A 14,454-nucleotide genomic window follows, 5' to 3' on the forward strand; every position below is an offset into this window, starting at 1 on the left:
TCAGCAACTTTTGTATGTGTTCCATAACATGCATTCTCTGGCCTGTAGTTCTAGCTATGGCCACTATGCAATACTGGTGCTGCTAAGCTCCACCAGACCAACTGGATTTGTCAACAGTTCTTCAGAGTGGGACTTCTGCTGGATGGGAGTGGATATCTCACTCTGAATCAATTAATGCTATCCCTCTGGTATTTTGTTACAAGGCAACAAAGTTTCCAGTGGAGCTTGGGTGGGAGGGGAAAGAATGTTGTCAGTGTAGGTAATCCACATCCCCAAAACATTCACACCCTACTTTCCATAAGTCAATGCGACACACCTCTGATATCCAAAAGAAGCAGTTCTAGCTGAGAAAACATTTTTCCCTTTTGTTTGTGAATAACACAGTTACCTAGTATAGATTAGACTCACTGTCAAATTCTGAAGTTCTGAAGGATGTGTATAATATTTATATCAGTAAGTCTTGGGTCCTGTCAGTAAAAATCACCCTGTAGATCCAACAGTAATGCGTTTGGATCATTGACATTTTCTAGATTTAAGTAGAAGAATGAAAATTATGGCAATTACTGTAAACTCAAACATTTTTTTCACTGTAGCGAACATTCCATCAAGGTAGTGAACAATGGTAGAACGCACAATTATATTTGATGGATATCAGAAGTGTGTCATAACTGGGATTCTTCACCCACTGCATTTGCTCAAATACTGAGTGCTAATGTATTTCATATTCGGAGAAGCTTTCCATGTTTTGGCCATGATCTTTAAAGAGCAATATCAAATGCATTTGAATTCACCAAACCATTTATGTTTTTTTGAATGTTGCAACATATGGAGCTGCTCCCTTCCACTTCCCTCTGCAGCAATAACTTGGCTAGAAAGGCCTTTTTCTTTATTTTCCATTTGAACATGTTGGAGAGAGGGTACCTCTGCTCTGGGGCACCCTATTTATCACTTGTCTGTAAGGGCATCCTAATGCTGCTTCTGTTTGCTCTCCAAAATCAAAAGCCCACCCACTATCCTTAATTTTATGAGCACACCCTCTGATTTGGCGAAGTTCCAATGAGTGATTGTTTCCTTTACAGTGAGGTTTCTAAACCCCATTGAGACTGACAACGAAGTCTGCACACGATGTGGAAGATGCTGCCCACTGATTTTGAGTTGTCAGTCTGGTACACTCTGGATCAATTGCTGGTCAATATCCCTTTTAGTAACAAATCAGAATATTCTTTAGACAAACATGAGACAACTGATGGACCGGACTTTATTTTTTAAAAAGCACTGGTAGTCAATCTTAACCATACAATTTGACTGTGGCATTTTGAGCTCTTTTATTGGGTTGAAAAGCATTTTCCCTTAAGGATTCCAGTTTACCTGCATCAAAGATACATTATCTCATGATTTATCTGTTCTTGAATCCTTTGAAAACAATCTACTGTATTTACATTAGAACATAGAACATAGAAGAATACAGCGCAGTACAGGCCCTTGGGCCCTCGATGTTGCGCCGATCCAAGCCCACCTAAACTACACTAACCCACTATCCTCCATATACCTATCCAATGCCCTCTTAAATGCCCATAAAGAGGGAGAGTCCACCACTGTTACTGGCAGGGCATTCCATGAACTAACGACTCGCTGAGTGAAGAACCTACCCCTAACATCAGTCCTATATCTACTCCCCCTTAATTTAAAGCTATGCCCCCTTGTAATACCCGACTCAATACGCGGGAAAAGGTTCATACTGTCGACCCTATCTAACCCCCTAATCATCTTGTACACCTCAATCAAGTCACCCCTAAACCTTCTTTTCTCTAGTGAAAACAGCCCCAAGTGCCTCAGTCTTTCCTCATACGATTTTCCTTCCATACCAGGCAACATCCTGGTAAACCTCCTCTGCACCCGTTCCAATGCCTCCACATCCTTCCTATAGTATGGCGACCAAAACTGCACACAATATTCCAGATGCGGCCGTACCAGAGTCTTATACAACTGCATCATGACCTCAGGACTCCGGAACTCAATTCCTCTACCAATAAAAGCCAGTACGCCATATGCCTTCCTCACCGCACTATTTACCTGGGTGGCAACTTTCAGAGATCTGTGTACATGGACACCAAGATCCCTCTGCTCATCCACACTACCAAGTATCCGACCATTAGCCCAGTACCCCATCTTTTTGTTATTCTTCCCAAAGTGAATCACCTCGCACTTAGCTACATTGAATTCCATCTGCCACCTTTCTGCCCAGCTCTGCAGCTTCTCTATATCCTGCTGTAACCTGCCACATGCTTCCTCACTGTCAACAACTCCTCCGACTTTCGTGTCATCCGCAAACTTGCTCACCCAACCTTCTAACCCCTCTTCCAGGTCATTTATAAAAATGACAAACAGCAATGGTCCCAAAACAGATCCTTGCGGAACACCGCTAGTGACGGCACTCCATGAAGAAACTTTGCCATCAACTACTACCCTCTGTCTTCTTCCATCCAGCCAATTCCTAATCCAAACCTCCAACTCACCCTCAATGCCATATCTCCGTATTTTCTGCAGTAGCCTACCATGGGGAACCTTATCAAACGCCTTACTAAAATCCATATATACCACATCTACCGCTTTCCCCTCATCAACCTCCTTCGTCACCTTTTCAAAGAATTCAATAAGGTTTGTGAGGCACGACTTGCCCTTCACAAAACCATGCTGACTATCCTTGATCACATTATTCCTATCTAGATGTGCATAAATCCTATCCCTTACAATTCTCTCTAAGACTTTGCCCACAACAGAAGTGAGACTCACCGGCCTATAATTACTAGGGCTATCCCTACTCCCCTTTTTGAACAAGGGAACCACATTTGCTATCCTCCAGTCTTCTGGGACTACTCCTGTAGACAAAGAGGACATAAAAATCAAGGCCAATGGCTCTGCAATCTCCTCCCTTGCTTCCCAGAGAATCCTAGGATAAATGCCATCAGGCCCAGGGGACTTATCTATTTTCACCTTTTCCAGGATTTCCAACACCTCTTCTCTACATACCTCAAAGCCATCCATTCTACTTATTTGTGCCTCAGTATTCTCATCGACAACAATGCCCTGTTCCTGAGTGAATACTGAAGAAAAGTATTCATTCAGTGTCTCCCCAATCTCTTCCGCCTCCACACGCAACTTCCCCCTACTATCCTTGACTGGACCTATTCCTACCCTAGTCATTCTTTTATTCCTAACATACCTATAGAAAGCCTTAGGGTTTTCCCTAATCCTATCTACTAAGGACCTTTCATGTCCCCTCCTTGCTGCTTTTAGCTCTCTCTTCAGGTCCTTCCTGGCTACCCTATAACTCTCAATCGCCCCAATTGAACCTTCACGTCTCATCTTGAGATAGGCCGCCCTCTTCCATTTAACAAGGGATTCCAATTCCTTATTAAACCACGGCTCCCTCGCACGACCCTTTCCTACCTGCCTGACCGGTACATAATTATCAAGGACACTCAATAGTTGCCCCTTGAACAAGTTCCACATATCATTTACACTCTTGCCTTGGAGTCTACTTTTCCAAGCCACACATCCTAAGTCATGCCTCACCGCATCATAATTTCCCTTACCCCAGCTATAATTCTTGCCCTGTAGTACACACTTATCCCTCTCCATCATGAGTGTAAAAATCACCGAATTATGGTCACTATCCCCAAAGTGCTCACCTACCTCTAATTCTAACACCTGGCCTGGTTCGTTACCCAGAACCAAATCCAGTATGGCCTCACCTCTTGTTGGCCTGTCTACATATTGTGTCAGGAAACTCTCCTGCACACATTGAACAAACACTGACCCATCTAACGAACTTGAGCTATAGCTTTCCCAATCAATATCAGGAAAGTTAAAGTCCCCCATAACAACCACCCTATTACTGTCACTCATCTCCTGAATCACCTTCCCAATCCTTTCTTCAATGATTCTAGGACTATTAGGAGGCCTGTAAAAGACTCCTAACAGGGTGACCTCGCCTTTCCTATTCCTAACCTCAGCCCAAACTACCTCAGATGGCAAGTCCTCATCCATCGTCCTTTCCACCGCTGTAATACTATCTTTGACAAGCAATGCCACACCTCCCCCTCTTTTACCCCCACCTCTAAACCTACTAAAACATTTAAATCCCGGAACCTGCAACAGCCAATCCTGTCCCTGTTCTAGCCATGTCTCCGTAATAGCCACAACATCGAAGTCCCAGGTACCAACCAACGCTGCAAGTTCACCTACCTTATTTCGTATACTTCTTGCATTGAAGTATACACACTTCAAGCCACTTCCCTGTTTACAGGCACCCTCCTTGGAAATTGATGCCATGTTCCTCACCTCCCTACACTCCAGGCCCTGCACCCTGAAGCTACAATCTGGGTTCCCATGCCCCTGCCGAGTTAGTTTAAACCCCCCCCAAGAGCACTAGCAAACCTCCCCCCAAGGATACTGGTTCCCCTCAGGTTCAGGTGTAGACCATCCTGTTTATAGAGGTCCCACCGTCCCCAGAAAGAACCCCAGTTATCCAAAAACTGGAACCCCTCCCTCCTGCACCATCCCTGAAGCCACGCATTTAATTGTTCTCTCTCCCTATTCCTCGAATCTCTATCACGTGGCACGGGTAACAAACCAGAGACAACAACTCTGTTTGTTCTAACTCCAAGCTTCCAACCTAGCTCCCTGAAAGCCTGTCTAACATCCTCAGCACTCCTCCTACCTATGTCGTTGGTGCCAATGTGGACCACGACTTCGGGTTGCTCCCCCTCCCCCTCCAGGACCCGGAAAACACGATCAGAGACATCACGTACCCTTGCACCTGGGAGGCAACATACCAAACGTGAGTCTCTCTCGTTCCCACAAAACCGCCTATCTGTGCCACGAACTATCGAGTCCCCAATTACTACTGCTCTGCTCTTCACCCTTCCCTTCTGAGTAACGGGGACAGGCTCCGTGCCAGAGACCTGAGCCCCGTTACTTACCCCTGGTAAGTCATCCCCCCCACAAGTATCCAAAACGGTATACTTGTTCTTGAGGGGAATGGCCGCAGGAGGTCCCTGCACTGGCTGCTTCCTCCCAGTCCCCCTCACTGTAACCCATCTATCTGCCATCTTTGGAGTTACTACTTCCCTATAACTCTGATCTATGACCCCCTCTGCCTCCCGAATGATCCGAAGTTCATCCAACTCCAGCTCCAGTTCCCTAACACGGTCTTGGAGGAGCTGGAGATGGGTGCACTTCCTGCAAGTGTAATCGGCAGGGACGTCGATGGCATCCCTCACCTCATACATGTTGCAGGAGGAACATTGCACTGCCTTCACTGCCATCCCTCTAAAGCTAACTGTTTAAACAAAAACTGTGTCTAAATAATACAAGCAAAATTCAGCACTTACCTGCTTGCCACAACAGATGTTATTATTAGGTTAGAGGAGGAGGGCGGGTGGGAGGCACTACCCGTGTAGTGCCTCGGGTTCCTCTCCTTCACGCTTTTAAAGGGGGAAAAAACTAACCCAGCTAAGCTTACACTAACTGCTTACACTAACACATTAACAATCCTAGCTGTTTACTTCAAAGCTATTTGCTTCCTGAATCCTTTGGTGAACAGTTTTATTAACAACTTACCTTCCTAAATATCTCTCCTGTGCTGTGGTGGATTGACCCCTTTCCCTATGGTTATTACACCATTCACAAAAGCCATACTTTAATCATTCATACTCACTCTTTCCAATAATCTGAAAATGTCTTTAGTTATATAGGCTAGTTAAAAGTGGAAAGATCAATTTGCCTAACAACTTTCAACTGTCCCAAGGTATCAAACAATGTGAAGCTGTGACTGTGGATTTTCTGGTCATTATGATTTTAAAGTCAGTAAAAATTTGGCCATTATTTAAAAAGAGGTAGATCTGCAATGTCAGTTATTCACTTAAGCAGCAAATTGACAATTTTAGAGAGCTACAGGCTCTAAGACTTCTGGGTGATTGAGGTGGAGGAGGGGTATGGTGCCCTAACTGCATGGAAACTGGTTCTCCAATGGTTAAGGTGGGGAAGAGAGACTGAAGGATTTGGCTGGAGATATCAGATTGTTGGCAGTGGGGGGAGGGGGAAGAATGTGATGGACAGATCGTCTCATTTTAGTGCTGTAAATGCTTCACCTGGCCTTTCTTATTTTCTTGGGAAATCCTGCCTAAAGGTATATATTTAAAAAAAGCAATGACTTGGATTCCATTGCATCACTAAAATCCTTAAACTGGAAACACTTGGAGTGTATATTTCTCAGATTTGACCACCCACCTTCCCACCATCATCCCTGGAGGTTTTTTTTAGATTAGATTACTTACAGTGTGGAAACAGGCCCTTTGGCCCAACAAGTCCACACCGACCCGCCGTAGCGCAACCCACCCATACCCCTACATTTGCCCCTTTAACGTAACTCTATGGGCAATTTAGCATGGCCAATTCACCTGACCCGCACTCTTTGGACTGTGGGAGGAAACCGGAGCACCCAGAGGAAACCCACACAGACACGGGGAGAATGTGCAAACTCCACACAGTCAGTTGCCTGAGTCAGGAATTGAATCCGGGTGTCTGGCACTGTGAGGCAGCAGTGCTGCCCAGGTTTACTGCTAAGCACTTTGGAACAAAGGACCAATTGGTGAGATTTGATTATTTTCTAATTTCAGAGATTTAGTTGAGGCTAATTCCATCAGAAGTTATGTTGTTGGGACAAAATATATTTTCAGTCAGGAAATAGCATATCCCTCTCACTTGAATTCCATACTCAATTTAAATGCCATGGTTTGAGATGCCTCATAAGGGTGAGAGTTTGCAAAGAAATGCACTGGGGCTAAACCTACATTTAAGCATTTTACCTCATGTCTTCAAGGAACAAACTTCTCCATGTCTCAGAGATTCCTTGAACTTTGACAAAGTTGAGCAGTACAGACTTGGGAATCACCAGCTGTATTGTTCACGAGTATAAGTTATTTCTATGGTGTGTTAAACATTATTGAATGCCAATGTTTGTGGACATGGTGTGCACGCTAACATGTTGTTGTCCCACACAGAGGTCCTTCGAAACAAGCGGCCAGCTGAATTCATCAGGGACCCACTCTGATTTCCATGTTGAGTTTTCTCAGTGACTTGCTTATTTGGCACCTTTATTCAAAGAGGAAGCTGAACATAATAAGGTATGCTGGGCTGTTCACAAGATGTTTAACAAGGACTAACCCTCTTAATTGGCAACCTAGCACTGCCACTGTTTATCAAAGGTAGAAAACTGGAGCAAGACGCTCCTGATGTGGAGATTGGTCTCCTTGGGCTCCTGTCTGATATTGCCACAGTCCATGTTGCTCATTCCATATCAGATTCTGTGCATTACCTTTTACTTCCATTATACTTTGTAAAATTAATAATATGGAGTATCTCCAACAACATTGTTTGTGCCTTCACAGAATAACTGTTTGCTAATAGTTACTGAAAGGAGTTACAAAGTCCACTACTACTGTGTAACTAAGCAGTGACACATTTGTTATGGATCATAATATCACCTATCAGTCAGAAAACAAACAGCATTGTCTGGAATGATGAAACATTCACCTAATAAATTATGATGGTTTGTGGTTTCTGATTTAATTAACTTATCTCCAATTGAATGCTCAATGTGCTTTAATTATTCTTGTTACACAGGAAGTGTAGTGAGGGACAAACTGCCTGGTTTTACTAGAATTTTACATATATGGACATCTGGCCATTTGAGGGGTAAATGAAGAGTTACAGACAATTCTGGTTTAAATTACATTACAAATGTATTAATTATCTGTGCTACTGATTTGTAACTTTATTATTAAAACCAAGCAAATCTCTGGTTGCCACAAAGGGGCTTTGTTAGGACTCATGCAATGGCATGATTTGGCAGCATGGGTAAAGTGGTGGGAATGAGAGTGTGCGGGCTGATCAGGTGTTTTATGTTGTATTTTTTTAAAAAAAAACTTTCACACAGTGCCAGCGATCTGAAGCAAATCTTGCATCCAGGCTGCCTCCTCACTCATTCTGGACTGGCCTGGACAAATCTCAGGGAACATCAGCCCAAGTATCCCATCTAGCTGGGTACTTTGTCCTGGGTTGCTTTTGTGGAGCTAGGAAAGGCCTCAACTTTGTGCTCCTGCACTGGATTTTTAAAATCAGGTCACGTTGTTTGTATACATGCCAGAATGACAGTTACTGACTGAAAGGTCATGACAGACAGCAGCAGATGTTTAATGCTTTGGAATGCAATTGTGGATTAATCTTTTAGATACAAATACAGAAATGCAAAGAATTATGTACGAAAAAGTATTCTCCAGAACAAATAAATAGAAGTGTTGTGTGTACTTGCTGTATAAACTTCTGCAATATTTGTCCTAGGTATCTGTTCTTGCCTGGTCCATTTTATGACTGATTTTATATTATGCTAATTGGACAAAATGTTCCATCGTTGTCTTTCTATTTTATTTTTAGATTTTAAATCAGATGTTGTATGCCAAAATGCAACAAACAAATGTGAGAACAGAGAAACTAGACCACTGAAAACATTAGATCATATGACCATTAGAAATCAGAAGAGGAGTAGGCTTTCCAGGCCTTCAGCCTGCTCTGTCATTTGATAGGATCAGGGCTGCTCTGACATTCCTCATATCCACTGTCCTGTGATTTCCCCATAGCCCTTGATCCCCTTGATGATCAAGAATCTATATATCTCGGGATTAAATATACAGAAGGACTCTGCCCACACAGCTCTCTCTTTGGCTTGGAGTTCCAAAGGCTCTCAATCCCCCAAGAGAAGAAATTCCTCCTCACCTCAGTCTTAAATCAGTGCCACTTTATTCTGAAATAATGTCTGCTGGTCCTAGACTCTTCCATGAGGCGAAACATCTTCTCAACATTTACCCTATCAAGCCCCTTTACAATCCTTAATGTTTCCATGTCACCTCATTAAAAGGGATTATTAAACTCCAGCTGAGTTGCAGAACATGGTTTTAATAATCCAAAGTTTAAGAAACTAGCCAAGGACTACTGATTCTAGTTATATATAACTGCCAATATACTACTAAATCAACATTTTAATGATTCTTTTGTAACAGTTCTGAATAATAAAATTTAAACTGTAAAAGCAAGGGATGTCTCGCACCAAATAATTCGAAGTTAAAAATCACACAACACCGCACGGTGGCACAGTGGTTCAATTCCCACCTCAGGCAACAGTCTAAAGATATGCAAGTTAGGTGAATTGGCTGTGCTAATTTGCCCGTAGTGTTAGGTGAACGGTTAAATGTAGGGGAATGGGTCTGGGTGGGTTGCTCTTTGGAGGCTCGGTGTGGATTTGTTGGGCTGAAGGGCCTGTTTGCACTGTAAGTAATCTAATCTAATTTAAAACCAGGTTATAGTCCAACAGGTTTATTTCGAGGCACCAGCTTTCGAAGCGCTCCTTCTTCATCAGGTGATTGCATTTGTGGAGCTAGGAAAGACCTCATTGTGCTCTTGAACTGGAATTTTTAAAAAATCAGGTCACAGTTTTTGTACACAACCACCTGGTGAAGAAGCAGTGCTTCAAAAGCTAGTGCCTCCAAATAAACATGTTGGACTATTACCTGGCGTTGTGTGATTTTTAACTTTGCCCACCCCAGTCCAACACTGGCACCTCCAAATCACAAATAATTCAAAATCTTGGACTATATAATTTACCTAAATAATGTAGTCCATTAATGGTCTAATATTCCATTTGGAAGTTAGTGGTCATACTGAAGAGTCGAGTAATGCAAGACATATCCACTTCAACAAGCAATGCAACCCCACTACTTTTTTCTTTTAGACTGTCCTTCCGAAATACTGAATATCCCCTGGATGTACAGTTCCCTGGTCAACTTGCAGCCATATCTCCGTAATCCTGCATCTTACCAATTTTGATCTGTTTGCGTGACTAATTTAGCCAGTTTATTGTGAACGCTCTGTGTATTAAGGGATAAAGCCTTAAGGCTTGTCTTTTTAATATTACTTGTCCCATTTCATTGTGACCCTGTTTGATCCTGGCTCTTGATTTCTCTGCCTATCACTTTTCTTATTCCTCTTTCTGTCTTTTGTTCTTAATCAGCATTCTCTTTCTTTGGACTCCTTGCATAGGTTCCCATCTCTCTGCCATTTTAGTTTAAAGCCTCCCAACCACTCTAGCATATACTTCCTCAAGGAATCAGTCCAGTCCTGCCCAGGTGTAACCTGTTTGTACTTGTGCTACCTCATCCAGAACTGGTCCCAGCACTGCAGGTATCTCAAACCTCCCCTCATATCATCTCTTCAGCCATATGTTCATCTGATATAAGCTGTTATTCTACTCTGACTAGCACTTGGCACTGGAAGTAATCTTGAGATTACTACCTTTGAGGTCCTACTTTTCAATTTACTTCCTAACTCCCTATATTCTGCTTTTAGGACCTCATGCCTTTTTTTTTTAAAACTACCACATTTGTACCAGTGTGTACCATGACCACTCCTCTTCCAGAATGTACTGTACTTATTCTGAGGCATCTTTGGGGAGGCAAATTCCAACCTGGTGTCGCGTTTGCAGCCACAGAAATGTCTTAAGTTGAATCTCCTATGGCTACTGTATTGTCAAAAGTTTTCACTTCTCCCTGTGCAACAGAGCCAACTATTACGCAACAAATTTGGCAATTGCTGCATCCCCTGAGAGACCATTGTCCTCACCAGAATCTAAAGCAGTATATCTGTTTTGAGAAATAACCATGGAGATTTCTGCACTGCCTACCTCATCCTCCTGCTTTGCCTGATGGTCACCCATTCCTTCCCTTCCAGAGGAGTCTTAGCCTAGGGTCTGACCACCTCTCTATTCATATAACCCATGATACTTTCACCTCGCACTGCTCCATAGTGGCCCCAGCTTCCACTTCAGCTCCGAAACTCAGGCTTCCAGGATCTGCAGCTGGAGACACTTCCTGCTCAGGTGTTGTTGCCAGGCACTTGAAAGGTTTGTGTCTTTTGACTTGGAGTAGGAAGAACACACCATTGCTTTGAACTCTTCTGCCATGACTGGTAACTTTAAATTCAATATTTGGAAGATCTTTAACATCAAATAATATTGATTACTCTTTTGCCCTGATTACTGTATAGTCCAATAAACCACAACAGCTAAAAGTATCTCTTTTGCTCTGTACCGAATTTGCACGTACTCCCAAATCCAAGAAACTCACAATTGTTCTGGCTGTCTCTCAGAACATGCTTTCTCCCAACTGCTTGTGTGAAGCTTACTGATGTTCATACTTCTCTCCAGTCAGTAAAACATCCATCAAGTATTAATTACTCCATCCATCACCCAGGCAATTATATACAGTATAGCCAAGTCACTATCATCCCTATAAGACTACCTAATTCCAAATGTGTCTGTTATGAAGTACTTAATCAAAAGCCAATTGAAAAGCTATATTTATATTTTCTAAATTACCTCCAACATCCCTCTCTGTTACTTCATGATGGCAATGGTGGTAGATATGTTCATGACTGGTGATACTTCAGGAAATGGAGAATCATTCTCAGCCTTCCATTATTAAAATACATCAAGCAAATGCTTAATGCTTCTATTTATGGTAAAATGAACAGAGGGAAATGCACCCAAGGCTGCTTTGTTGCAGATTTTTGTGAGGATTATATTTGATATTCAGCCATGAAAGTATGTGAAGCATATATAGGAGACTTAACACAGATGAAAAATACCACCTTAAAAAAAGATACAGGGTTCTCTGTATATAAGCTGCATGGAAGTAGAAATGTATTGAAGAATATTTTTTCACTGCTTGTGATACCATCATCGGGTTTTGTGCTAATAATATTTTGTCTGAAAACACAAAAATGAGTGCCTATCACTTATGACGTTGATACCGTCAGGTTCTGGTAGAGTCACAAATTTGACTGTGAGATGCTTGAGCATTTTTAACACCACCTGAAAAATATGCATTCAGCTGCACTGGACTCCTGGATGCTTTGTAATTTTCAAATCAATTTGAATACCATTGCCTTCAAATCAGCTTTCCTTTTCAAACAGTATTTGCTGGAATCTGGGGCTTCTGGGTAAAATCATCATCTTTAAAGCCTGCTCCGAGTAACTACTTCGCCTGAAGTAAAAATGGGCACTTCAATTTTTGACATTATCTTGAGTCAACAATACATTTTTGGTGAAGGAGAGTGGTGAGTCACCAACTTGAATTACAAGCTGCAGGTCACGTTTTCTCCCCCCAAGAGAAGCTCAGTGCCCTAACTGAGTCTAAGTATAGTTTTATCTGTTTCGCCAAGACCTGTGATGTCAGATATGGAGTATCACAAATGCTTTAAAGTTTACTGGCTCCAAGATGTTCAATGATGTTGGAATTTCTGCATCTTTAAAATTCTTATAGCTACAATGTAGTTTTGAAGGGCACAGAAGACAAACACTACAAATAACTTTTACATTGTCCAGATGACAATGTGTCATTAAATGTGTAATGATAGCATTTCCAGCCAAAGAACTTTGAGATTTTGAGTCACTATACAACCAGGCTGTCAGTTTTTTCACACTGGTACATTAATGTCAACTATTTGACCAATTATTGGGAATGGAAATCATTGCATCAGGCTGAACTGGCAAAAATGATGATAGAATATAAAGGTAACTTTTTGTTCTTTGTCCTAAAAGGAACAAGAGACAAAAATTGCGCAATAAACATATAATGATCATTTGTCAGAAAGACTGAAAGGAACAATGCAATGATCAGTTATGAGAGGAGAGATGAGCAAGGCCATTCTTTGCTATCATTTCAACTGGTGGACCTTCATTCTTCTCTTTGCCTGTTTTCTCCTTACAATGCTGGGACTTACAAATATCCACACCAAGTCATGCAATTACCTGATGACTACAAATTCTTCTTTTTTTAAAAAAAACTTTTACAACCTTTCATGGCTTAGTCTGGCTGAATGATGGCACTGTTCCTTAAGTCAGTAGGTTGGGGGTTAAGCCTCCCTGTAGCTCAGTTGGCTGGATTGTTGGTTTACAGAGCAGTGTGATGCCAACAGCATGGGTTTAATTCCCATCACCAGTTTGAGGTTACCATGAAGGACTCTCCTTCTCAACCTTGTCCTTGCCTGACGTCTGGTGGCCCTCGGGTTAAATCACCACCAGTCGCTTCTTTCTAATCAGAGAGCAGCCTCTATGGTCTGGTAAGACTATGGTGGCACAACAACATGGGACTGCAGCACATAACCAAGGCAGGCAGTAATCTGATACAGAGGGATTGTTGTTTTGTTGAAGGTACTGTTTTCTAGATTAAACATGAATTTATCCTTACATGGTTAAAAACAAAAGCTCAAACCATACGTCACTGAGGGAAAATAACAAAAAACTTAGTCATTGGCTTGAACTTTAAGTAGTCATGGTTACTTGCATCAAAGTGTAAGAGATGTAAACCAAAGAGAAAATATGTTTATAATTTAAGATGTATTATGAAAAGGAATAGGAATGGAACTCACTGAAATTTGAAAGGCAAAAAATAGTTACTACAAATTGAATTTCAATCAACAGATGGCAGAAAATTACATCGGTAAGTGAAATATTGATTCATTCTCCTCCAAAAATGAGTCCATGAAATCATTACACTCCAAAATCAGCAATGCAAGTGCTCTTCAATAATCCTCCAGATGCAAACCGTCATTTCTAACACTTACCGTGAAGACAGGCTGGGTTTGCCACTCTTGCTACAGCTGGTGTAAATTCCTGGGCCATCATCAAAGAAACTGCCCAGCGCCAACTTCTGTCGGATTGATTCTCTCTCATTTTTTTGGGCCTGCAAATTAAATAGGAAGGTAAATCAGGAACATGAAATGTAGTGAGACGGCAAATACGATTTCTTTGTTTAAGTTATTATCATCATGGAACTTTTTATTATGTAAACTAGATACAAACTTGTTAACTCCTGACTACAATACCTAATGCACATAGTGGATTAATAATCTGCTGGTTTATTTCTTCCTGAGTATTTTACATTGCTTGTACCTCAAGACTAGCCACTTTACCAAGAGTGTTGATAATAGTTGGTTGATGTTGTCACCAAGTCTACATTTCTGTTACCATATTGTGGATTGGCAGCTATAACACAACTCTTTTGAATTAGCTTATTATGAGTTCATTATTAAAATATCTATTTTATCATTGCTACAGATCAAGCTCCTTCTACATCACCACCTTTTTGTGGTTGCATTGTGCTGTAATACCTCGTCACAGAGCTGTCAAACATTATACCTTAACAGTTGGTAGCATTATCAATATAATAATGGATTACAAATAGAAGATAGAAATGTCATATTATAGTTCTATGAACCAATTATACATATTTTAAATGTGATATTTGCACACATGTGCACCTTAGTATTGACCATATT

The 14,454-nt window shown here is 41.6% G+C and overlaps 1 protein-coding gene across 2 annotated transcripts in view; it reads right to left on the reverse strand.

Moving 5' to 3' along the window:
* The window catches only part of schip1 (schwannomin interacting protein 1), an 842,409-nt gene that overhangs the window by 41,373 nt on the left and 786,582 nt on the right, over positions 1 to 14,454 (reverse strand). For both annotated transcript variants that reach the window (XM_043702129.2, XM_043702130.2), the window contains one exon: positions 13,741 to 13,859. In XM_043702129.2, the coding sequence (XP_043558064.1) occupies positions 13,741 to 13,859 (119 nt within the window). The remainder of the gene's footprint in view (positions 1 to 13,740; positions 13,860 to 14,454) is intronic.

Source organism: Chiloscyllium plagiosum, unplaced genomic scaffold (genome assembly GCF_037043375.1).
Source record: "Chiloscyllium plagiosum isolate Xiang-an unplaced genomic scaffold, Cpla_swu_hap1 HiC_scaffold_13, whole genome shotgun sequence".
In the NCBI taxonomy this organism is placed as follows: domain Eukaryota; kingdom Metazoa; phylum Chordata; class Chondrichthyes; order Orectolobiformes; family Hemiscylliidae; genus Chiloscyllium; species Chiloscyllium plagiosum.